Source organism: Cnephaeus nilssonii, assembly GCF_951640355.1.
Source record: "Cnephaeus nilssonii genome assembly, chromosome: 8".
In the NCBI taxonomy this organism is placed as follows: domain Eukaryota; kingdom Metazoa; phylum Chordata; class Mammalia; order Chiroptera; family Vespertilionidae; genus Cnephaeus; species Cnephaeus nilssonii.
Window position 1 is genome coordinate 39945954 of NC_137079.1, and position 27502 is coordinate 39973455.

General features: G+C 38.0%; 1 protein-coding gene across 1 annotated transcript in view; it reads right to left on the reverse strand.

Moving 5' to 3' along the window:
- Window positions 1-4482: 4482 nt before the first annotated feature.
- TM9SF2 (transmembrane 9 superfamily member 2) overlaps window positions 4483-27502 on the reverse strand; it is a 72314-nt gene continuing 49294 nt past the window's right edge. Inside the window, exons 11-17 of the mRNA XM_079778970.1 lie at window positions 26391-26510; window positions 23572-23629; window positions 20133-20292; window positions 17873-18024; window positions 14237-14348; window positions 8262-8433; window positions 4483-5176 (exon numbers count right to left, since the gene is read on the reverse strand). Coding sequence (XP_079635096.1) covers window positions 5109-5176; window positions 8262-8433; window positions 14237-14348; window positions 17873-18024; window positions 20133-20292; window positions 23572-23629; window positions 26391-26510 — 842 coding nt within the window. The 3' untranslated portion in view covers window positions 4483-5108. The remainder of the gene's footprint in view (window positions 5177-8261; window positions 8434-14236; window positions 14349-17872; window positions 18025-20132; window positions 20293-23571; window positions 23630-26390; window positions 26511-27502) is intronic.

Below are 27502 nucleotides of genomic sequence, written 5' to 3' on the forward strand. Positions count from 1 at the left end.
TCAAATTTTCTTCCCCAAACAGGTCCTAAGAAGTGGCTTATACCACTTTACATGTTAAATACCAATGAGGTGTCACTTAAGTATTGCTTTGTGCTAATATGCTGAACACGCTGTACACTAAAAACACAACCTCCAAAGTTGCTTTCATAAAACAAAACCTCACGCCCATTTTGAAACCAAATACTATTAACATTGTCAGTTAAATAGGTATCCACATACAGGTTTCAGTAAGTAGTTAAAAATAAAGGTGGAATTTCTGGAACGATTCACAGGAAACTATTAACAGTGATGTCTGCAGGGGTGAGACTCAAGTGACTGAAGGATGAGGGAGACTTGCTTTTCTCTATATCCTTTTGTACATTTTGAATTGTTTACCATGTGCATGGATTACCTATTCCAAAGGAAAACATGAATTAAAGTGAAAATTAAAATAGGTATTCCGAATCTAAGTTGAAATTGTAAATACTGAATATCCCCATTAAAGTGCTTTTTTCTTAAACCTTCACAATAAAGGGAAACAAGCTCTGCTGTTTTAAGAAAGCCCACCTCCTCCACCGGGCATTTCAATAGCTGCGTGTCATTCCTTTAAGGAGCAGGAAGCATGTGTGGGAGTTAAACATGCATTTAATCATCCCCCCCCCCCACGTCCGACAGAAGTGTGGCGAGGAGGGCCATCTGTTTTGTTTGAATGAGAAATGACCCAGCATTTTGATTTCAATTAGCCTCTTTGTAGCTTTATGTTTGAGCTGCTTCCATGGGTAACAGTTCAAACTAAGTGTAGAGAAGAGCTGGCCAAGTTCTGCCAGTGCTGATTTGTTTAACAACTGTCAGCGAACATAGAACAAATGTACAAGGCAATGTGGCTGGATGCACATTAAGATGTGTAATTTTTATGGACTCGAAATAGCATGTTCTGGAACCTGCGAGATAAAAAAAAAAAAACACTGAAAAAGTATACACCCTAGTTTACTGCTGTACACAAGACAGTCCCAGTCAACATGCTACAACATAAATGTCTGACTGTAGCTTTAGCCAGAACAGCCTTGTTCACTCTGACCCACCCACTTATGGTTTTCTTTGCTAATAATGATAACCAAAAAGCTTTAGCTTATATTTAGGAAGGAAATTAGACTTGAATTCTATGTAAACAATGTCATTGATTGCAAGGTATCAATAAAAACTAGCTTTTAAAAGTGAATGCAATCTGTCATTCTTGACTTATATCTGTCGTATTTGTAATTCTTTCCAGAGAAATGAATGACCAGTTTATTTATCATGGTCAATACCATTCATGTGGCCCAGACTGTTTTTTTGCTAAAAATAACCAAAGGAAATAATAGAACCTTTTGGAGCTTGTGTTTTCTTCTTTACAAAATACATAATTCTTTATTAATGATAATGTCAAATTTAGCTATAGGTCAACGAATGAAAAGGAAAGAAGATAATTAAATGGGAAAATGAGCAGGCTGAAGAAATGTGAGCAGGCTGAAGAAATCCAATAGAACTTCTAAAGCTATAGGAAATGTGCAGATTTTTAAATATCAATGGTTTTTAGTGTTACAACTTCAAGTCACATTGAAGGAGAAAACAAATCAGTAGAAGGAAACAGGTTTGGTTCTATCAAAGTAAATATACCCGAGAAAGCAAAGTATTATTTTCTACATACAGATCTCATTGTAGGCATGATATGGGCACCATCTATTCTGGCTATAGGAGAAAAATACAGATATGGAATTACATTTCTTTATGACACAAGTTTACATGTTGATGACACACCAGAATGTCCATCCATTGGCAGAAGCTGAGGAAGAATGCATTCTATTAACAGTTACTTATTTTGTTCATAAAAAAACAGGCCTTGATAAAGCCTAAAGTTAACGATTTAAAAAACCTTTAAGACCTGTAATGCTTTATAATTTTTTAAAGTTTTTTTGTGACTTGTGGCATTACATTATCTTAGCTAGTATATATAAAAGTATAAGGAATTGATAGCACAGATTTCAGGTATTTTCAAGTTAGAATAAAGGTACAAGATGCCCATTTATGACCACAGAACAACTTCTGGGCTGTACTATGCACAAGCCATGTGCCCCTATATGGTCTGATAGGCACAGAAAGGTCTACATTCACCTACTTCCCCCAAACTGTCTCATTATCTAAATAGCACTTTCCAGTCACTCCTTCCAATTAAAGTACTGATTATATGCCACAAAACTTAAAGTGCAAATGTTAAATAGCATTATTAAGATTACTTTGGCCCTGGCTGGGCGGCTCAGTTGGTTGGAGTGTTGACCTGAGGTGCCAAGGTTGCGGGTTCAATCCCCAGTCAGGGCACATGCAGACATCAACCAATGAATGCATAATAGGTGGAACAATGAGTCAATATTTCTCACTCTCTCCTTCCATCTCTCTGAAATCAATACATTAAAAAAATTTTTTTTAATTATGTGTTGACATTGTTTAAGATTATCAAATTAGTCAAGAGTTGGGACACTAAAAAAAAAAAAAAAGACACAAATTCTGAAGTGACAGAGGAAAAAAAAACCCAGAAGCACATGACTGCCTTTCGTGTTCATGGCACCATGACAACCAAGATAAGCTAGAGACCATATTCCAGTAAGCTTACTTATAATCTTAGTGGACGGTAGACAGACATCTGATAATTACATTATAAACTATGAAGCAAGAGGTCTTTATTAATGAGGGTTTTAAAAAATCCTTCCCAAGCAGCTGAGGTTCACTGGTTATCTGAGCAATTCTGGTCCTATCAGAAGCAGGATAAAGGTCCAGGCCAGAAGCCCTTTCTCCTCTGCGGGGGGATGGAGGTGGGGGTGGGGGTGGGGGTGTCATTCTCCACAATGGGAAGCCCAGTCGCTGTGCTCAGAGCACAATGCAACCCAACTGTTCTCTTCCTGGGGTACACTCAAGCTAAGGACAAGGCTCCTGAGAGTCTACCAACCACCTCACATACCTACCCAGTGTGCTTTTATCCCAGAGAACTTCCTAAACAAAACACAGCAGCTGACTTAAGAAGTCCGGATAAAAGTCATGGAGAAGAGGCCTTTTCTTCCACTACCTTCCTCACCACTGGTCTTGCCTTTTCATAGTCTCCTTCCTCATCCTCCCTCTAAGTCTTTTCCTTTAATACAGTACTTTTATTTTCCAATTGCCTCTTCATTGTTTAAGTGTGAAATATGGCTACTTCAAAGTGTAAAGAAAAAGAAAGTTACATTAAAACGGTAAGCTGACTATTTTATTCATTAAACTAATTGTTCACTGAAAGAAAAAAAACTGAAGAAACTTAACTTGACCAACAAAACTAGCCTAGGGTCTGAATCTGAGGATTTTATAAAACCTTTATTTAGTCAACCAACCTATTGCAATGGTACCTTAACAGTATTATGTATAAAAAACTAAATATTCTGCAAGAGATATATAAGTTTGAAATTTATTTAAACTTATTTAAATTTAACCTATTTCAGAGGTTAAAAATAACTAAAGCTCCTTCGCTCTTTAAAACCAATAGGCCAGTTTTTAAAAAGGATATCAATATAAAATTTTTGAGCAGGAATCTACCAACATCATATGAACAAGAGAGAGTAATTTTAGTTGTAAGTTTAATGACAGTATCTGGTTTGCTTCCATAAGCAGCAAGCCCTGAGCCCCTAAAATGCAAGTTGAATATTCTCATAGATATATGCAGACTAATGTTTCTGAAATCCCAAACTTCTATATTCCACATAAATGAACTGCAATTAATCAGATGTATGTGAAAGAGAAATAGTTATTTCTTAACTCTAAGAAATAAAACTGTGAAATCCAAATTAAGACAATGTAATCGTAAAGAGGAAGATTTCCCAGTCATTGCTAATCATAAAAATCGACTTTTAAAACATAAAAAATGCAGCCTTGGCTGGTGTGGCTCAGTTGGTTGGAACATCATCCCATATACGGTAAGGTTTGGGGTTCGATTCCCATTCAGGACACATACCTAGGTTATCGGTTGGGGCAAAGATGGAAGGCAATCAATCAATGTTCTCTCTCACTTGATGTCTGTCTCTGTCTCTCTCTCTCTCTCTCTCTCTCTCTCCCTTTCTCCTTTCCCCTTTCTCTAAAAATCAATGGGCATATCCTCAGGCGAGGATTAAAAAAACAACACATAAAAAATGCTGTATTTTGAAAACATTGGTCAGAAACATAAAGTCCTTAATGACAATGTAGTAAGGCCCATATCAACTACTAGACTTACCAGTACATCAATTACCTGGCTATATATACATGATTAAAATTTCCATTACTGCCTAGTGGTAAAAATTTTAGATTTGTCACAAAGCCCAGGACACTGGAATTTCATTTAAATCAAAACTCAGAAAGTGTTACATTAACAAAAACAGTAAAATCTGATAAAATCGTATAACTCATTTTAAAACACCAATATTTACAGATTCCCTTTGAATATACAACAGGTAATGATGCAATGAAGACATTTTTACAATATTTATTAAGATAACAAGTTTATAAATTGAAGGACTCAGAGGCACATAGTTTAAAAGGCCAATACCATGGGAATAATGAAGTCAACACAGAAAAGGAAGTATGAACAATTACAACCAATACAGAATTTTTTTAAAAAAGCCACATCCCCCCAATAAACACATCATACGAATCATCCTTCAAAATTACCATGATAAAAAGTTATTTCCTTCAAAGAAAAATAATTCTTTCCACCTACCGAGCCTAGAAAATTCTATTTACAATGAACTGTGCGGCATTTCATCGGTACTGTTTAATGCGGCCTCCTCTATTACTGTCATTAGAAGTACTGAAAATTTTATAGCTATTGTATTTACAAATGCACATAATATTTAAATTTGCTCTTCATTGAGAACAACTGAATATATACTTGATCAAATCACATATAAATGTTTTAGTGTTGAAAACACATTTTGTGGGGAAAAGTGTATGGGAAGAGGTGTATTTAGAATTATACTGTTTCTGAAGGATTACTAGGCCAATAAGTCTGATAAAACTCAAGGTAGTCACAAAACAGATCTTTGTTGATGAAGAATTTAATTTATTTCTGTTTTAACTGGACACACCGGGCTTCTTCAGTCAACTTTCACCACACTGTAAATTTTGGTAACAAACCAAAAGCATGCAAAGAAGCCAATTGTTCCTATAAGAGAAAAAAGATAAATAAATGCTTTTTCAAAGAAAGCCTAATAATTTACACATAAATACTGATTTAAAATGACTGTTTCCTTAAAAAAAAAAAAAAAGCCACAAAACTAAAAACTGTTACCTTCAAGGAATATACCATAGAGCTTTTTTGAAAAATATACAACCACCTGAAATCAAATTTCCTACAGAAATTGACAGAAAGAACTTTTTATACTATAAGATTACCTGAGCTTTCTATAATACGTTTTTCTTATTACATGCAAAAGACTGAAATTAAGATGAAAAGGATGACAATTTTCCTTTCCGTTTCAAGAATGTTTTATCATAAAATGGAAAGATGCTATTAAAATTAATTCAAGGTCTGATATGACTAGCTTAGACAGAGCATCAGATTCATAGAATAATTAAATGGGGATATTTTCTAAGTATAGTTATTGGGAATTACTGGTTTTCAAAGAACTATAATAAAATAACGCAGAAAGTTTTTACAAAGTGTTTAAAGCAATATAATTAGGATAATAATAAAGATGCATTCCCACTGAGAATGAGAGGTGGTGTGGTACCAGAGGACAGAACAGATTTGTCATGAGGTGTGTATAACATCTTTGGAGTAGGTCACTGAATTTACAAGCCCATTTCTTTATCTTGTTTGAAACAGAGATAATTTTATATGCCCTAGCTGCCTCCATAGACTGTCAGGCAGAGTACATGAGATGATTCATGAAAAAATATATGCCTTGATTTATAGGTATCTTCATCAATCTAGATCCCAAAAAACTGAATGCTAGACAGGTGACAAAAATGAGGCTCCAAGGGATTAATTGTCTAATGGCCCCGTGGCTGATAAATAGGACCAGAACTCAAATCCGTTTTTTCTGACTTCAAGTGTAGTACTTTTAAAAACTATATCGTGCTTAGATTTATTCAAGATAAATTTAGAGACTCTGTTTTGCAAAAGGATGTATATAAATTATGAAACTGCCTAACATATTTTTAAAAACTGAGAGGCACACCATTTTTTCCAGGATTACCCCTGAAAAACAGCCAACAGGTGGGGGTGCAGAAGAATACAGAAAGGGGACATATATACTCCTTGTGTATGTCTGGTTTTCAATATTGTTTTAAATGTAACATGAAGAAAAAGTATTAAAGGAGATTTTCTAAGTCAAGTGGGACATTACTATGGAAAGCTATAAATGTTATTATACTCATTCTCACAGCATACATGTACCGAGTACCTACTATGCACAAGTCACTGTTTGGGAGGATACACAGTACCTTTTGATTATTCAAAGGGTCATTAGTAAGCTTAGCTAGGGATGAAGTTAGAATTAATTTCAGAAAAGTAATGATGAAAACATAAATCTATTTAAACAACCTATGTTTAAGAGAAGGTATGTTAAGAAGAGGAAAAAACATTTTATCACCATACTGATAACCCTAAGAATGTTTACTTTATTCTTAACAAAATACTTTTAGTATTTTATCTTTTTCTTAATATGGAATAGATATAATATAAATACTTAAAGCATTTTTCTTTAAATGACTGAATATTATTTTGTTTTGTAAAATAGACTGACTTAGATAAGGGTGTGGAGTCTTGAAGTAACTATGGGTATACCCCACTTTAGAAAACACCAACCTCACTATGTCTGACCAATGACCTGGAATACAGAATTGATGTAAGTGCCTGAAGCTTGTCATATACTGATATAGCAACAGGGGCACTTAAAAAACCCACTTAGTTCTCTTAAATGTTAACAGATGAGTAAAAAGTAGAACATTTGTAATTTAAATATTTTTTTCTTTTGGGCTCCTATATTTCCTCATATAGCATGCACCACAACCTTAGATAAAATTTTAGATATACATTTTTTTGTGACAAAGAAAGGTCCCTGAATTTTATTTTTTTAGTTCAGTTATTCCACACATGCTTACAAGCACCTATAGGGCTCTAAGATATAGGAAACTTATCTTAGAGAAAAAATACATACATAAATACCACTATAATATACATTGTACACCATTAGGTACTTGAATTTTAAACTTGTAGTTTAAAACTTATAGAATAAGGGAAGTACTATGATTATCTTTTCTTGATATCATTTATTCTCAATCTCATCTTGACTTCACCTCTCCAATTTCTACTTTACTCTTAAACTTAAGTAGATAGAGACTTTTACTCTATTTTTTTGAAACAGGCAAAATAAACTAATGAACAAAATAGATCCAGAGACATAGAAGCATGGAACAGACTGTTGAATATCAGAGGGAAGGCAGGAATGGGTAGGTAGGTGGGAAGAGATCAACCAGGGAACTTGTGTGCATACAGGCAGTCCTTGGGTTACATCGGACTCGGCGTACGTCATTTTGTGGTTACATCGCCATCTCCCATTTATTTATATAAAAAAAAGTTCCATCATTTCGACGTATGTACATATGTGCTTTATGGTTTTTATTATTTATTTACCACAAGTAAAGGTCAGGAATTATCTTTCTTTTAAATTTTTTTATTGTTTCACTTCATTACTGCTGCGTATGTGCTCCATGTGAGTGACGTAGGTGCTTATGTAAGTGGGTTCTGACTTAATGGCAAAAACTGCGTTATGTACCCCGTAACAGATCCCCAACGTAACCCGAGGACCTACTGTATATGCATAATCCAAGGACACGAACAGTAGTGTGTTGAGGGACAGGGGCAGGGGGCAGGAGCAGGCTAAGAAGGGGTCAATGGGGAAAGGAAGGGGACATATGCAATAATTTCAACAATTAAGATTAAAAAAAAAAAAAGAGCTTAACAGGGGAAAACCTTGAGATGTACTGGTCCAGGTACTCCAGTACTTTTAGCACAACAATGACCCTGTTAAGACTTTTTCCCTTAGCTTCTGTTTCCTCACCTTGGTTTAGTGATATTCACCACAAAGAGGGGCAGACCAGACTATACTTAGTTGCACTGAGGACTAAATATTGGAGTGCTGAGTAGTAGAAACCTTCTGGGTTTTATAGGGAAAATATTCATAAATAATTTGAATAACTGGCCTAAAAATTTATTAGTTAAAAATAATCATTTAAATTCTTACCTGTAAAAAGAAAAAAGATCAAAACCATTATCATGGTATAACCAAAGTACAGAATTGTACTTGCTGTTCCTGTGATCTGAAGTTTTGAAAAGAAGTAGTGTATGGCATATATTAAGAAATAAACTGCAGTAAAGCCACTAGTAAGGAACGAACGCCACTGCCAATGATAATCCTAGGTAGAAAAGAAAAATAATCAAAGAACAAGAATTAATTTCCAATTAATAGATACCATGTAGCAGAATAAAGTTACAAATCAAAGATAGCTAAGTGAAATAGCCCATAAACCTAATTTTTTATATTGGTTCCAGTCTTTTTCTCCTACTGAACTTTGTCAATTTCCCTCCTCACTAACGGGACTAAAAAGAACTCCCTATCTTTGGTGGAGCTACTTAGTGCTGGCTAAAAACATGTGGAAAATCTTAAACAGTTTATGAATAATGAAGTGTTAAACTATATTTTAAAATGCATGCTTCCCCCAAAAAGCAATATACTTTTTTACTTAGATAATTCATTTACTTACAAGGCTTATTTACATTTACATAGTTAAAAATTAACATTACTTATCTTATAGTCTGGTCAACTATATTAGGAAGAAGATTAGTCTATTAAGGGGGTTTGAAAACCATTTTCAGTTATTACTAACACTAGAGGCCCAGTGCATAGATTTGTGCACCGGTGGGGTCCCTTGGCCTGGCCTGCAGGGATTGGGCCAAAACCGGCTCTCCGACATCCCCCAAGGGGTCCTAGTTTTCGGGCGACGTACCCCGGAATCTGGCTCCCTCCTCTCTTCTCCCAATATGATGTCACTTTCTCTCTGTATCTGTCTCATTTCTTTCATCTCACTGTTCCCTAAGTTTGGCAGTAACTGACAGTTTGTGGGCATTTAGCTGCAAAATGCCAATTATTTTGCAAACAGGATTTACTTAGCCTGGAATCTAGTCGGCCTAGGGCAGGACCCTGCTCAATGTCATGCTCTCGCCCAGGCCCTTCTGCCCAGGCGGAGTCCTGTGGTGGCGGGAACCTCCTTCTTCCCACCTGAGCTGCTCCTTCACCTCCTTCCCTTCCCGGAGGTTGCCCGCTGGTGCTAGTCTGCCCAGAAGAAGGGAAGCCGTGGCCGGTTTCCCAACTGAGAGGGGTAGCAGGAAAATTCGCTGCCTCCATTGGAAATCAATATTAACACATTGCGGGCTGGTAGTTTTATTGCTAGCTTTATGCAGTGGTCAGATAAATTTCTACTGAACGAGTACAAAAAGCATCTTACATAAATGTTAAAGGCATGCTTTAAAATTAAATACCTATTGCATTTTGAAGTTATTTATCACATGTTCTTACAAGCTAATATCTTTTTAAAAGAATTCTCGTGATTGGCCACAAGCCTTAGAACAGAAAACACGAGAATTCTTGTGATCCATCTGCAATGTGTTAAGCGCAGGGGCCCAACGTTGGGGACGCAGCGAGCAGGTACTGCACATCTCATCACTTAGCTAATTGAGTCAAAAAGTTTCTGTAAGGGCCAGACCCACGACCTCTGCAATGGGTTAGAGGCCTGCTGGGGAGCCAGACCAGAAGTGGGGAGCCAATGGGCTAGAGGCCCCGTGCATAGATTCGTGCACTGGTGGGGTCCCTTGGCCGGCCCTGTGGGGATTAGGCGGAAACCGGCTATCCGACATCCCCCGAGGGGTCCTGGATTGCAAGAGGGTGGTTCTCAGGTGATGCACTCCGGAATTGGGCTCCCTCCTCTCTGGTTCCGGATGCGTCACCCAAGAACCACAGCTGCCAAGTCACCACAGCTCAGCAGTTCCTGTGTTGAGCGTCTGCCCCCTGGTGATCAGTGTGCGTCATAGCTACCGGTCGGCCAGTCGACAGTCAGCCGGTCGCTTAGACTTTTATATATATAGATAATTTAAACAAGGTGAGTTTAAACAGCTCTTTTAAATAGTTAAAACAGTTCTTTCATTTATTTATTTAATTTTTTTTTTTTAGATCCTCATGTGAGGATATGTTTATTGATTTTTTTTTAGAGAGAGGAAGGGACAGAGAGAGAAACATCGATCAGTTGCCCCACACCATACGTATGTGTGCCCTGAATGGGAATCGAACCTTTTGGTGTACAGGACAACGCTCCAACCAACTGAGCCAACTGAGCCAGGGCTAAAGCAGTTCTTACTTTTACATAAAGTGGCTTATATCTTAGCAGGAGATCTGTGAAAGAAATACTTCACTATCTCTTCTACCCTTTTGAGTATGTGAAAAATAAATATATTTGAAAAGCATACCAAGATTAGAAAATCCAAAAGAACCCACACAAAAACTAACGAAGCTAATAAACAAATTCAGCAATGTTACAGGATACAAAATCAACATGAAAATCATTTGTGTTTCTCACACCAGCAATGAACAATTCAAAAAACAAACATTTTTTACAAACCATTTACAACAGCATCCAAAAGAATAAAATACTTAGGAATAAATTTAACTAAGGAGGAAAAAGACTTGTACAATGAAAACTACAAAACATTGCTAACAGAAATTAAAGAAGACTTAAATGGAGAGACAGCCCATGTTTATGGATTAGAAGACGTAATATTGTTAAGATGGCCATTCTCTCCAATGTGATCTACAGATTTAATGCAATCCCTATCAAAATTCTAATGTTCCCCACCCCCCTTTTATTCCCCAGAAATGGAAAAGCCGATCCTCAAATTCATATGAAATTGCAAGGGGCCCTAAATAGCCAAAATAATCTTCAAAAACAAGGACAAAGTTGAAGGACTTACCCTTCCCGATTTCAAACTTACTACAAAGCTATGCTAACCAAAAGTGTGGTACTGGCACAAGGATAGCATATATACCACTGGAATAAAATTGAGAATCCAGAAATAAACCTATACATCTATGGCCAATGGCCAACAAGGTTGCCAAGATTATTCAATGAGGAAAGAATAGTGTCTTAAACAAATGGTGCTGGGAAAACTGGATATTCAAATGCAAAAGAACGAAGTCAGACCCTTAACTAACACCATATACAAAAATTAACTAAAGATGGATCAATGACCTAAATATATGAGCTAAAATTATACATTAGAAGAAAACATAAAAGTAACCTTAGATTTAGGAATAAATTCTTAGATATGGCAACAAAAGAAAAAATAGATAAAAATCAGACTCATCAAAATTAAAAACTTTCATGTAAAGGATATTATCCAGAAAGTGAAAAGACAACTTACAGAATGGGAAAAATATTTGAAAATCATAGATCTAATAAAGATCTAATATTCAGAATATAGAAAGAACTCTTACAACTCAACAAAAAGATAACCCAATTTATAAATGAGTAAACAAACGGAATAGACATTTCTGCAAATAAGATATAGAATGGTCAACAAACAAGAAAAGACACTGAACATCATTAGTCACTGGAGAAATGAAAAACCACAATGAGACACTACTTCACACATACTAGGATGGCTATTATTTAAAAAACAAAATAAAAAAAAATAACAGTGTTGGCAAGGATGTGGAGAAATTGGGACCTTTTGTGCAACTGTTGGTAGGAATGTAAAATGGTGCAACCACTGTGGAAACAATTTGGTGGTTCCTCAAAAAGTTAAAGAATTAACACATGACTCAGTAATTCCACTTCCACATATATACCTCTCATAATAGAAAACAGATACTCAAATATTTGTACATCAAAGTTCATAGCAGTACTATTCACAATAGCCAAAAGGTGGAAACAAACCTAATGTGCACCAATAGGTGAACAAATTGGGGTGTATCTATACAATGGAATATTATTCAGCTATAAAATAAAATGAAGTACTAATACGTTACAATATGCTGAACCTTGAAAATAGTCTGCTAAGTGAAAGAAGCCAGACCCAAAAGGCTACACATATTATATGAAATATCTAGAATAGGTAAATCTGTAGAGACAGAAGCAGATTGGGGAGGGAGGATGGGAAGTAACTATTAATGGGTATAGGGTTTTATTTAGGGGGGATGAGGAAAATATTTTGAAACAAGATGGAAGTGGTGATTATACAATACTGTAAATGTATAAGTGCCAACGAAATGTTCACTTTAAAATGACTGATTTTATGTTATATGAATTTAACCTTGATTTTTTTTTTCTTCTGGGAAATTATTTTGTTTTTTAAAACTTTTTTTTATTTTTCAATTACAACTGACATACAATATTATATTAATTTTGGGTGTATACCCAGTGATTAGACATTACATAACTTACTAAATGATCATCCCAATAAATCTCATACCCATCTGACACCATAGATGAGGAAAGTTATTAGAATACTAGAGGCCCGGTGCGGGGGGGTGGAGGGGGTGTCCCTCAGCCCAGCCTGCACCCTCTCCAATCTGGGATCCCTCTCACAATCCAGGACTGCTGGCTCCCAACTACTCACCTGCCTGCCTTCCTGATTGCTCCTAACCACTTCTGCCTGCCAGCTTGATCAACCCCTAACCACTCCCCTGCCAGCCTGATTCATGTCTAACTGCTCCCCTGCCAGCCTGTTTGCCCCCAACTTCCCTCCTCTGCCGATCTGGTCACCCCTAACTGCCCTCCCCTGCAGGCTTAATCGCCCCCAACTGCCCTCCCTTGCAGGCCTGGTCCCTCCCAACTGCCCTCCCCTGCTGGCCATCTTGTGGTGGCCATCTTGTGTCCACATGGGGGCAAGATCTTTGACCACATGGGGGCAGCTATCTTGATCTTGTGTGTTGGAGTGATGGTCAATCTGCATATTACTCTTTTATTAGATAGGAATAGAGGCCTGGTGCATGGGTGGGGGCCAATTGGTTTGCCCTGAAGGGTGTCCCGGATCAGGGTGGGGGTTCCCTTGGGGCGTGGGGCGGCCTGTGGTAGTTTGCAGGCAGGCCATGACCCCCGGCGACCCAAACAGAGGCCCCGGTATCTGGGATATATTTATCTTCTACAATTGAAACTTTGTAGCCTGGAGTGGAGCCAAGCCTTCTGCTCGCTCCTTGGCAGCAGCCATTTCTGTTGGGGTTTATTCACCTTCTATAATTGAAACTTTGTAGCCTGGAGTGGAGGCCTAGGCTGGCCAGGGCAACTCCATCGCCGGGGGCAACCCTAGCCTGCTCTCTCCAGCTCTGTGGCTGCCACCATTTTTCTTGGGATTTATCTTCTATAATTGAAACTTTGTAGCCTTAAGCAGAGGCCTGGGCCGGCCAGGGTGTGTGGAAAGCTTGGCTTCCTCCATTGCCCGGGAAACCCAAGCCTCCCTCCTGCTCTCTCCATGGCTGCAGTCATCTTGGTTGGGTTAATTTGCATAATTGCTCCTGATTGGCTGGTGAGTGTAGCGGAGTGATGGTTAATTTGCATATTACTCTTTTATTAGATAGGATTATTGACTATATTCCTTATGCTGTACTTTACATCCCCATGACTGTTCTGTTAACCTTAATTTTTTTAAAAAAGCATCTCAATTTTAACAAAGTTAGATTTTATCTCCTGTAAAGAAAATAACTATAAAAAAATGATTTAACACAACCTAAATCTTTAGACATCAACTCAAAGCTATTATATAGGATACCATCATTTTGCCACGAATATCACTCATTACAATGTAATGTTTTAATCATTTTTTTCACTAAAATCTGTTTATGTTTTCTAAATTTTCAGTCTAGAAATATCTGTTACAAAAAGAATATTAATTAAGTCAGACATTTAAAAAAATAAAAATTTAGCATGATGTGCTATTCTTAGGAAATTAACATTTTAAAGTTAAGCTCAAAGTAAATACTATTACTGAACTGGGATACAATCTTCATTCAATCCTAAAAAGGACTACATTTAACTTAGGAATACATACAGGTCAATTTCTACTTTAATGACACATATCTGCAAAAATTATTTCAATTAATAGTTTCAGTCTTATGCCAAAATTACAAATACCGTGTACAAATTAACATAAGTGAATACTGCTAATACATACCTCAGCACATAGGTGGAAATAGCAAAGAAGTATAGTTGCTTCAGAACATGTAATAACCAAAATGATAAACACCAGAAACAGGAAGCCAAACATGTAGTACATCTGGTGTGACCTATAATCAAACATATAAAAATGAAAATATATTTTCTCTTTGACATAGTAAATAACACAACCTTTTCATTTTTCTTAAACTGAAAATGTTTGCTGTTTCTCCCAACTAATCAAGATATACCTTTTTTGGGATAAAATATATTTTTAAAAATATGTTTTTTACTGATTTTAGAGAGAGGAAGGGAGAGAAACATTGATGTGAGAGTGTAACATTGATAGGCTGCCTCTCGCATGCACCCTGACCTGGGATCCAACATGCAATCTGGGCATGTGCCCTGACTGGGAACTGACCCAGGGACCTTTTGGTGCACTGGACAACGCTCAACCAACTGAAGCACACCAACCAGGACTACCTTTCTTTTTGTTTCAAATTTATTGATTTGAGAGAGAGCAGAAGGGAGAGAGGAAGAGAGGGAGAGAGAAACATCAATTTGTTGTTCCACTTATTTATGCATTCATTGGTTGATTCTTGTATGTGCCGTAACCAGGGATCAAACCTGCAACCTTGGCATTTTGGGCTGATGCTCTAACCAACTGAGCTACCCTGCCAGGGTCTTCTTCCAACTAATCAAAGAAGATAAATTCTTATAGATTTAGACAATGATAGGGTAGGTGTGGGGCAGGGGAGGAAGGATATGGCAATGTCATGGACTTTGCTTTCCTGCTCAGGTACAACCTAAAATTCTTATTTATTCAAATGTGCTTAGTCTAACTACTGGTGAGTCTCACAAATTTGATAAAAAATTAACCTTTTGCACTCGGATGTCGAGTGTGACTCGACACGGTTAGCATTAGAATAAAGGGATCAAGAAAAAAGCAAGCGAGTGCAAAGGGTTAATGGAAAGGCATAGCCAAACTAAGAAATGGTCACATTTAGTATCTATCCTATCTAATAAAGAGGAAATATGCTAATTGACCCTTACACTATCACAAAAATGGCGGTGCCCACAGCCAATAAGGAGGGAATATGCTAATTGACTGCCCCACCCTAAAAGATGGCGGCGCCCACAGCCAATAAGGAAGGAATATGCTAATTGACTGCCCTGACCTCAAAGATGGTGGCGCCTACAGCCAATAAGGAGGGAATATGCTAACTGACTGTCCCGCCCTCAAAGATGGTGGCGCCCACAGCCAATAAGGAGGGAATATGTTAATTGCCTGCCCCGCCCCCAAAGATGGCGGCACCCACAGCCAATAAGGGGGAATATGCTAATTGGCTGTCACACCCTCAAAGATGGCGGCGCCCACAGCCACAAGATGGCAGCACCCAGTCCCCTCAGCCCCGTCAGGGAGGCAGCACGCGGCAGGCGGGCCCAGCCACTCTGTGCGCCTGCCTCCAGAGTCCCCCAATCCCTCAGCCCCCCAGCCACACAGGGGCAGCACAAGGTGCAGTCAAGCCTTGGATGGCGGCTGCCCAGCTGCCCAGGGTGGCCCGAGGCTCAGGTAACCAGGGCCAGCTGAGGCTTGTGCTGCTGGCAGTGGCAGCAGCAGAGGTGTGATGGGGCACTGCCTTCCCCTGATCGCCGGGTCGCCTCCCACCCAACGGTTCCCGGACTGTGAGAGGGGGCAGCCCAGGCTGAGGGACCCCCACCTCCAGTGCATGAATTTTCATGCTCCGGGCCTCTAATATATATATATATGTGTGTATGTATGTGTGTGTGTGTGTGTGTGTGTGTGTGTATGTGTGTGTGTGTGTATATGTACATATATATATATATATATGGAGAGAGAGAGAGAGAGAGAGAGAGAGAGAGAGAGAGAGAGAGGAGTAATATGCAAATTAGCCGGGACGCCTTAAGGCATCACAACCGGCTCAGGAGGAGCTGTGCCCGCAGATGGGCGGGAGGGGACTGCGTGCTGCCCGCAGCCCCAGCGGCCGCGGGGAGGCTGGGGTTGGGGGCGGGCCAGAGTGGACACACACCAGGGGTGGGGGCATGCTCCGAGTGGCCGTGGCGCGGCTCGGAGCACGCCCCCACCCCAGCGGACACACACAGGGGGGCCTCTGCGCGTGAGCTACGGAGTAAACACCTTTTCTGACCACTCACTGGCTAAACTCCCTGTAGGCCACCACTCGCAGTGTTCTTGGTAACTTGGGTAATAAGAATCCAAGAAGGTGATCTAGGGTTTTTCCACCTCACTCCTGGAGGAAAAAACGAAGGTCTGCTGCTGGAGGGGCTAAGAAATGTCATATCCTGCCCTAGCTGGTTTGGCTCAGTGGATAGAGCCTCGTCCTACAGACCTCAGGGTCCGGGTTCGATTCTGATCAAGGGCATGTACCTAGGATGCAGGCTCCTCCCTGGCCGGGGCCCAGGTCAGGGCTCATGCAGGAGGCAACCAATCAAAGTGTCCCTCTCACGCAGATGTTTCTCTCTGTCTCTCCCTCTCTCTCTCTTCCACACTCTCTAAAAATCAGTGGAAACATATCCTCATGTGAGGATTAAAAAAAAAAAAAAAAAAAAAAAAAAGAAATGTCATAGCCTATGAAAGATACATCTTGAAAAATGCCTAAAGGAAGTTGTCATTTTTTCATGGTGAAGGGACTGGAGTCCGTGTTGATGAAAACACCTTGGCAGCTGCAGCGGCCGGCAGTGGCAGCAGCAGCAGGGTGATGGGGGTGGTGCCTTCCCCTGATCAGCCCGGTCACCTCCCGCAGAGGGAGGCCGGAGAGCGGGCCTAAGCCGTCAGTAGGACATCCCTTGAGGGCTCCCAGTATGTGAGAGGGGCCAGGCTGGGCTGAGGGACCCCCCACCCCAGTGCATGAATTTCATGCACCAGGCCTCTAGTATATATTATAAAAGCAGTTGAATTTGGAAAATATTATAATAACCTGAAAGAAAGAGGTTCTAATCACTAAAAAAGCTCAAATTTTGTTCTCACTTTATGCTACCTCAAACCTCGATACTTTCTGTAACATATGTCAATGTGATCAAATAACTATCATAATATACTGCAATGTATACACCCTAATGGAGTGGCTTAAAATTACCTCTATGAGTTTTTCAATGAAAATAAGAAGTCAGAGAATGAAGGACTCCTGGGAAAAATAAAGGACTTTGAAAGGTTAGCTAGCTCAACCCTTCGTCCCAAGCCTGCTCGAAACCTCTTGATCAGGAGCTCAGAGTATCTTCTCTGAAGCAGTACAGATGACTTATTTAAGAACATAGGTTTGAATACTTGGATTAATTTTTTTGTCACATGGTAACTATGTGACACATGCAAACTAAATTACTTAACTTCTAAAGCCTCATTTTAATCTCTGTAAAATGTGGATAATAAACACCTCATAGAGATCTGAGAATTAAGTTAGAGTAAGAATTAATAAGCCTCAATTAATAATAGCTGTTATCACTATTATCTTTTTCCCACATGAAAAAAATAAAATTACTTTTTTACTCTTAAGATTTCTGATTATTAGAGAACAGCTTACATTTGTAAGATATAAACAGTAATCCATATAAGCAAAAAGAGAAAGCTAGTAATATATATAATGGTAATGGCAATAAGGGGACTTAGTCCTTAGCTTACCAAATACTATTCAGAATGAAGAAAAGCTGTATAAAGATGCACCCAAAGGGCAAAATTCCTCCCATGATAATACCAGGCAATGGCTTTGTGTAGAAAGACTGATCAGGAATCTGACGTGGAATCTGATTGGTTCGAACTGGGTGTTCAATGGCCTTCAGTAAAGAAAGAAGAAAGAAAGGATTCGTAATTATACATATATACTTTTAAAATTCTTCTCTGTACTAGATTATTTGCCTGTTGTTTTTTTCTTCTCAGCTTCCATGCTGACACTAATGATAAGACAAGTCTACTTAAGTCATCAAACAGAAATCTGTATTTAGAAGCCACAAACCAGATACTATCTGGAGCAACAGTCTGTCTACTGGAACAAGCCACCAGTTTCCAGCAGTTATCCACTGACTAATGGCTTTACCCAAAGTATGAAATACATAGGACATAATATAATACTTGGAAAATAATAGTTAATAAAAAGGTTTTTCCCCCTTTTAAATATATACCCACTGTAAGAAATCACCTGATTTTTAAACTATTGTTAATGTATTTTAATTTGGAGATGGGCGATGTCATCTTTATTAAAATAGCTCAATTTTCCTAAGACTTAAGAACATGAAGAAGACAATGAATGGCTATATGAAGCTTTATGACTATAAGGTATGAGAGATGTTCTCAATTATTCTCTCTTTCATAACATCTATACTAATAAAAGGGTAATATGCTAATTAGGGAGGATGTCTTCCAGATGTCCATCAGACAAAGCCACAGCGGCTGCAAGGCCTGGGGTTCAGGCAGCTGTGGGCTCAGGTAGCCTTGAGCCCCGGCAGCTGCAAGGCCCGGGGCTCAGGCAGCCATGAGCCCCAGCAGCTGCGAGGCCTGGGGCTCAGGCTTTTGCAGCCGACAGTGGCAGCAGCAGCGGGGTGATGGAGACGGCGCCTTCCCCTGATCAGCCCAGTTGCCTCCCCCAGAGGGAGACCAGACTGCGGCTTAGGGATTGGGCCTAAGCTGTCAGTAGGACTTCCCCTGAGGGCTCCCGGACTGTGAGAGGGGGCAGGCCAAGCTGAGGGACTCCCCGCCCAGTGCACGTATTTTCATGCACCGGGCCTCTAGTATTACATGATAGTAAAAAACACTAAAAACTAAAGTACCTAAACATAGTTACATGAGAGGGGAAAAGGGCAGGTATGTAGAAGTTCATTTTCTTTCAAGAAAGTTCAAAGCATACTTCTAAAGTTTTTGTGATGATACATAAAAATTTAAAACTTGTCAGTCTCGAGATTATACTTCCATGTACCAGATTATTTTACATGTAGATATATGTATATATGTGCATAGAATCATTACATATCTTTCTTCAATTTTTATAATTTCCAGTACTTATTTAATCTGTAATTTAAAAAATTTCAAACAGTTTGCTATTTATGCTATTTAGATTTTAAACCATAAATTAAACAAAATGCCAAAAAACTGTAAGATCTTTTAGTAGACTGGCATGGTGGATGCGTTGGAGACTATGAAGCACTGATAGTTTCTTCCAAAGGTTCCAGGTTGCCTCACAAAGTATACTGTGATACATTATTTCTTTTAACCTTGTGGACTGAGTATTTTCAGAGAAGATCAAGGATAGTGAAGTTAGAGAATGACACTGAAGAAAAAATTCTAATTTTCTTCTAATTTTCTGAGGGTAAAAAGAGGTAGAGAAAGATAGGGAGGAGAAAGAGAAAGGCTGAACTTCATTATAATTTTCCTTAAAATCAAGTATTAGCAGGTAAGCATATGAAATTTATTCCTAAACTACATATTTTAAAAACTGCTAGTCTTATTTTATGGTCACTTTTTTACTTCACGTCCTAACCCACACTCTTGGTTTACTTAGTTAAGTAATGCAAACTAGAAACACTTCTTGTTAAGGAGAAAATGCACATACTTTTTAGGTTAAAAAAAAAAGTAAAATAATTCATTTTAATGTCAAAAATTCAGTTTTAATTAGTTTAAATTAGCTTTTCATTTCCTATCAATTTGTATTAGTTTCCATTTACTTACAAAACTTTGAAATCTAAGTTTATATCTATAATCTCTATACCACACTTCTAAGTATGTACGACTTTTTTTAAATGATTGCAATCAAACTTTGAAGTTATCAATTTTCTGTGAAATCCAGATCTCACAGGACAAGTATATATCTTTTAGACATATCTTTTAAGGTGGCATAAAGTAGTTCCCACAGTTGAAATTCATTTGAATAAGTTAACACCTATAAACTTACATTTTTCTTAAAACCAAAGTATGCGCCAATAAATGTTAGAGGCACAGATATGCAGAACCAAAGGGCCAATATGGCAACCAGTGTTCCAAAAGGAATAGCTGCTGAAGATCCTTCTCCCCAGAGAATCAGATTCATTATAAAGAAGTCAGCAAATACAATCCTGAAAGACAAAAGAGGCTTTTAGGTAAAATTTGAGTTAGAAACAAAATGAAATAGTAGCTATCATCTTACCTAGTAACAGACAAACATGTAAACTGACTGTACCTCTGCTATGCCCACAGCCAATCAGGAGTATGCAAATTAACCTGACAAAGATGGCGGGTTAATTTGCATATGCAAGCGCGGAGTGGTAGGGCGGGGTGGGACACCTACTATGAGGGGGAGGGGAGTGGCGGAGGGAGCTACAGGAGCGGCACTCCCGCCAGGAGCGGGGACTTGGCGGCTCCCTGGCAGCGGGGACTTGCAGGCTCCTGGGCGCCCAGGAACAAAGCCAGGGGAAGGAAGGCCTATTCTTGCATGAATATGGTGCAACAGGCCTCTTATATGTAATAATATCACAATTTCTGTGTTATATACAAAGAAAAATTGCTGAGTCATAGACTATGTGAATTTAAAACTTCGTAGAAAATGTCAAATTGCTCTTTAGATTGGTTTTGCCTAATTTAAATTTCCATCAGCAGCTTCTGAAAGTTACCTCTTTACATATTTTCATTATATTTGTCAGATTTGTTGTTTAATTTGCATTTTCTATTGACAATTATAGCTGATCATCCTGTGTTTGTTGGCTTCTGAGGCCTTGTTGGGCTTTGACTTGCTGGTTACATCCACTACTCATTTCTCATTTGGGTTGCATGACTTTTGCAAAGTCACATATGTCAGCTCTTTATATACTCCAGCAACGAATTCCTTGTTAAATATCCTGTTCTCCCAGTTTATGGCTTTTGATGAACTCAAACATTTAAATATGTGTACTTAATTTCCTTTCAGTCTTTTTTCTATGAGTACATTTTAGAAAACACAGCTATAATCATACTACAATCACTTCTATATAACCCACAGAGTTTTTCATTCATCAAAGTCATCACTTTTTTCCTTTATCCTTTGGGTAACTTGTTTAAGAAAAGAAAGCCTTCCCTAAACTTCTATATTTTCATCTAATTGTTATATCTGTTTCATTTCGATTTTAATCCACCTAGAACTGATTTCATGTGTGAGGTAAAAACAGAATTTTTTTCCCTTCATAAAGACAATCAATTGTTCTAGCATCATTTTACAGTTCCTCTGGTTTTTGATGCCACATCTAGCATAATTCCATGTATACTAGTACATGGTCTATTTTTGTGTTCTCTGTCTTGCTAGCCATGGGACATCTCCAAACTCTTTCAGAATACTTAAGTCTTCTCATCAAGTAACATGGTGAATTTGTATCTTTTACTAGTTAATAAGCATTGCAGGCTTGTCATATGGATCATGCCTATTTTCAGAAGTTACTTTAGGTATTGTAAATGTTTTCTGTTCCTAATAATCCTGTAAATAGATTTCTCCTCCCACAAAAATACCATTAGGATTAAAATATTTAATTTGTTATTGGTGGTATTCATGATCTTGGAATATTAGCTGATATCTAGCCATTTTGTCAAACTCTTATTAATTCTACAAGTTTTATATATCTAAAAATTGTTAATGTTCTTTGTATACAAACTGTCACCAATAAATAATAATATGATCTCCACTTTTTTGAAATGTATTCCTTGTTTCATGCTGTGAATAGAACTTAAATAACTGAAGGCACAAAAGTGATTTAATAAAAATGTGTCTAGTGTCTCATCATTAAATAATGTTGGTTTTGAATTAGAGATGAGATTTTTATTAATATAAGAAAGCATTTCTCTATTAAATTCTTTTTGAATCTGGAAATAATGCTTAATATTATCAAATGACATTTTGTTGTGTCTACTGTAATAATTATATGCAGGTGTTTATTTATATAAAATTATATGAATTAATTTAATACTATTAAATGATCCTTCTTTTCCTAGGTGAACATCAATTTCTCTTGCTCCAGGCGGGAACTTGGGTTCTTGGCTGTGTCTCTATCTCTCTCTGTTTACCTCACCATCCTACTGGTGAACATCTACTTTTAAAAAGATAAGAGAAGGGTTTTTCAGAGACATAAAGAAACAGGGAAAGGATAATTTCTATGAAGCCAAAAAAGGAAGGAGTTTCAAAGAGAAAGTATCCCAATGTTAGACAATGTAGAGAGGTAAAGACAGAGAAAAACATTTCTAGATTTGAAAATGACATCACTGGTAACCTTAGAGAGAAGTTCACTAAAATGACAGGAGAAAAAAAACAAAACAGATAGCATGGCTTTATCTTGTAAATGTATGTTGAGAAAATGAGAGAAAGGAAGTGTAGACTATTTTTTTCAAGGTATTTTGTTGGGAATGGAAATTAAATAAGATAGTAGACAGAAGGTGCATATCGAAGCTCTTTTTAGGATTTGGGACACCTAAGCATATTTGTAGGAATAATATATAAAACACATGAACAGAACATAGAGAAAGGGAGAAATGGAAGCTGTTAGAGATCAGGAAGGACGTTTGAAAGGCAAGATTCTGAAGGAAATTATGGCTGAGTCCTGGTAAGGAGGGTCACTTTCTAAGTTGACAGCAGAAAAAAAAGAGGACGAAAGATACAGCTTGAGAAAAGCATAAAAATTTGAATAGAACATGAATGGCTGAAAGGCATGGGAATCTTCAATAGAGATGAAAACCTGAGAATATTTACCCCAAATGTTTATTAAAATTCTGGCTATTGTTACTCCTTCACTTCTGGCCTGCAAGTGAAACAGTCCTGGCTTCTCGAGTTAACCTTTGGCTTGCTTTATTGCTGCGGACGGTTCAGAGGCTAGTTCTTGTCCACCAGATGGGGAGAGCTTGGGGAGTTGGGAAGAAATGGGTTCTATTTCTAGGGTTACATGTACATCAGATACTTGCTATTGGAAGCTATCCCCAAAGGGACATTTTTGTTTTGTTTTTATATGTGGTGGTTTCTAAAATTTTTCAAAAAAATTTTTGTATATGTTACTCTATATAATGGAATTAACTCTACAAAGCAGCAAAGCTTTCGATAAAAACCTGAAAACGTATCCCTGCCTGAATTATCTCAGGCGAGGACTCCTTTCTATGATCATGCCTAAAGCTTTAAAACACAGCATACACAACGACATGCCATACTAACTTCCACAGGCTAAGACAAAGACTTAATCATTCTGCAAATGTTTATTAAATATTCATTTTACCCCTTTTGAAAAATTCAATTCATTATCTTGAGTACATAGTTTAGAGACAGAAAAGATTAAAGATTTAATGGATTAAAAATTTGAGAACTACAATATGACTATGTTAAGAAAGTTATTATGGAAAAAGTCACTTACCCAGGACAAAGAAATGATGTCAATAAAACATTTGTTTTCCACTTCTCACCTCCAAAGGCTGTAGAAGAAAACAAATGGCATAACATAAAGACTTTTCTTCAAAGTTATACTCAAGTCTGGTATTAGAAAAACTGTAAGAGAGTCCTGGGTGCCTTTCCATAGACAATGGCACTAAAAAATTATTTGCTATTCCTTACCCAAGTGAGTCAAATCAGAGATGCACATCACAAGACTGCCCTAGGTAAGTCCTGCTTTAATGATTTTTGCTTCAGCATAAAATAAATCTAGTATCAAAGCAAAGTCATCCATACCATTTTTTCTTTTCTATTCTTTTATTCGACTTCAAAATAAAATAAACCTATCTTCTAGGCCAGTTTCAATAATGGGACTGAGTAGAAAAAGGGCATGTTAAGAGATTCTTGTTTATATTGAGGTCAGTCTCAGAATCTATATATATAAAAGCCTAAACAACCGAACGATGAGTTGACCAATCTCTATGATGTGCACTGACCACCAGGGGACAGATGCTCAATGCACAGGATTGGGCTCTCTCCTGTCTAGATAGGGCCAGCAGGGATCGGGCTTGCAGGGATCAGGCTCCCTCCTGTCTGGATTGGGCCTGTGGGGATCAGGCCAAAACCAGCTACCCGACATCCCCCGAGGGGTCCCGGATTGCGAGAGGGTGCAGGGCAGGCCAAGGGACCCCGCATGCACTGGGCCTCTAGTTTGTTATAAAACCAAGAACCCTAAAGCCTGACATGCAACACATTTAAACTTCCATAGTAAGTCTGAATCATAGAGATTCTTCTAGCATTGTAGTTTCTGCTAGAAGGAGGGTGGAGGTGGGAGATCAGTGTCAGATCAGGTGATTATGAGTAGAAGGGTTATGATCACTTGACAGAACAGATTTGCTTACGAACATTTTACTCTCCTTTGCTCCTTCCCTCTTTAATTTTTTTTCCTCACTTAAAAAAAACCAAAAACTCAAGTACATAGAATAAAAAGTAAAAGTACTCCTCTGCTCCCAGTTTAAAAATTGGAGATGAAACTGGCTGAGATCTGAGAACAACTTTGTTTAAAAGTGTTAACACAATTTATAAGCAAGTACTACTTGCCTAAAAGAAAATGACAATTATATATATGATTTGAAGTCAGAGCACTATTCTCAAGAGATATTGTGAAATTCTTGATTTTGGGTGTAATACAATTCCAATCAAAATTCAAATATTATTTTTCGAAACATCGGAAATGATTCTACATAATGAAATACTTTGTGACTGAGGCCATGGAACAGCACCTCTCAGAACATTCTGCCTGATTAATATGCTACTTAATCTGTAACTGGGAGATCTTAAGAATGAAGAGGAGTTAAAGAGGGATTTGTCTGGGATGAGGAAGTATGGACTGGAACTTCAAGCAGAGGAAACAGCATGTGGGAAGGTCCTTAGGCAGGTGTAAGGGTCCTGACTGAAGAACTGAAAGAAAGTCAGCATAGCTGAAACAGTAAGAATGGGGGCCCAGCTGGCGTGGCTCAGTGGTTGAGCATCAACCTATGAACCAGAGTTTCTGATTCAATTCCCGGTCAGGGCACATGCTTGGGTTGCTGGCTCAATCCCCAGTGAGGGGTGTACAGGAGGCAGCCGATCAATGATTCTCTCTCATCATTGATGTTTTTATCTCTCTTCTGCTCCCTTCCTCTCTGAAATTAATAAAAATATATTAGAAAAAAGGGTATGGGGAGCTTATGTACAAGCAGTGGTCCAACTATTATCTGACATGTATTAAAATATACACGACTACCTTAATTCTGTGTCCTTTTTAAGGATGCAGGAAAAAACTTGACAAAAGTAACAGAAATTAAACACACTTATGTATACATACATACAGACTTCACATACTCCAGAGAAAATTTTATTTGGCAAAGTCTAACTAATAATTCTACTTAGGGTTGAGTCTAGCCAACCACACGTTAAGGCCAGCTATGTAACCCTACTGTTTTAGCTCAAGCCTTAATCATTATTAACCCTAGCTCAGTCCCATCTCCCTGGCACTTTAATTCACAGATTACCTATGAAACCATCTTAGTGGATTTCAGGATTCCTAAATCAGGCAAACTCTGGCAATCACTGCCCCTGGCGAAGCAGCTTTCTAAGCCATCTAATTCCAACCCATCTGTACTCTGTGGCCCTGATCCTTTTATCCGCTGAACTTTATTTTTGGAAAGCAAGAATATAAGAGATTGCAACCAACTATATTACAAAAGTAACTTACTCCAAGGCTCTTTAAAATAGTGAGATCTTAGTTTACTTTAAATACAGTTTATTTTTATAAATATTACATTAATTATAAGTATGATTTTTCTCATGTAAGGAAAGGCATACCTGTATATGTTACTTTAGTGATTAAATTGGTGGTAACTATTTGTAGACTTTCTTCATTAGTCCACATTTCCATAAATGTAGCAAATTAAATTGTTCAGCTGAACTTGTAAGTCAAAATTAAAAGAAAAAAAAGATGGGATGGTGGATAAGCAGCCTACATTTGCCTATTTCACTGTATAAGCATCTTTGAACAAATAAATCTAGGGATAGTCATCCACTTCACAAGCTTCTTTTAAATAAGAATGCACACTTATAACACATATTGTTTAAAACAGTGGTCGCCAACCAGTAGTCTGCAGATCACTGGTGGTCCGTGAGGTCCGAAAGGTTGGCAACCACTGGTTTAAAGCATCAACAAGCAGACATCAAGGCTCAGACACAATGATATAGCATATTGGATTCCTGATCTGATACCTAGTCAGGATGGCTTTTACTTACACTTATAGAATCTGGCAGCGACATAGCCTGCAGGAGTGCCTAACAGCACCCATAGGACCACAGCACAAGTCATCAGTGCTCCTCTGTTGGCAGGTGACAAAAATCCCAGGCAAGCAAAAACTAAAAAACAAGTAATTTAAAGTTACACAATTTAGTCATTTTTTTGTTGTTGTGAAGTGATATAAGGCCCCACTTTTTTAGCCTGGCCAGGTAGCTCAGTTGGTTAGAGCGTAGTCCCAATACACCAAGGTTGGAGGTTTAATCCCCAGTCAAGGCACATATAAGAATCAACCAATGAATGCATAAGTAAGTGGAACAACAAATCAATGTTTATCTCTTTTCCTCTCTCTCTTTCAAACCAATCAATAAATTAAAAAAAAACACCCACACACTTTAAAAATAATAAACTAGACACAACTTCATGAAAGTACACTATCTTACCATGCAGCCATACTAAATCTTAGTAATATTTAAGGGACTGCATCAATAGATCATACATAAGGCAAGTTCCACTTTGGAAGAATCTGTAAGACCCCATTTCTCCTGTTATCAGAGGAGGCTGACCGAATGCTCATTAGTACTTTCAGCTCTTCTAAAATTCAAATATAGCTTTTAAAAATAACATCAATACATTACATTAGAAAGATCATACATCATGACCAAGTGGGATTTATTCTGGGGATGCAAGGATGGTACAATATATGTAAATCAATAAACGTGATACATCACATAAACAAATTGAGAGACAAAAATCATATAACCAAATCAATTGATGCAGAAAAAGCATTTGACAAAATCCAACACCCTTTCTCTTTTTATTTATTTTATTTTTCTTTATTGATTAAGGTATTACATATGTGTCCTTATCCCCCATCCCCCCACTCATGCCCTCCCAACACCCTTTCTTCAAAAAACCCTCAGCAAAGTGGGAATAGCGGGATCATACCTCAACATAATAAAAGCCTTATATTACAAACCTACAGCAAAAACTAAAACCATTTCCCCTAAGAACAGAAATAAGACAGGGATGCCCACTTTCACCACTCCTATTTGACATAGTACTGGAAGTACTAGCCATAGCGATCAGACAAGAAGAAGAAATAAAAGGCATC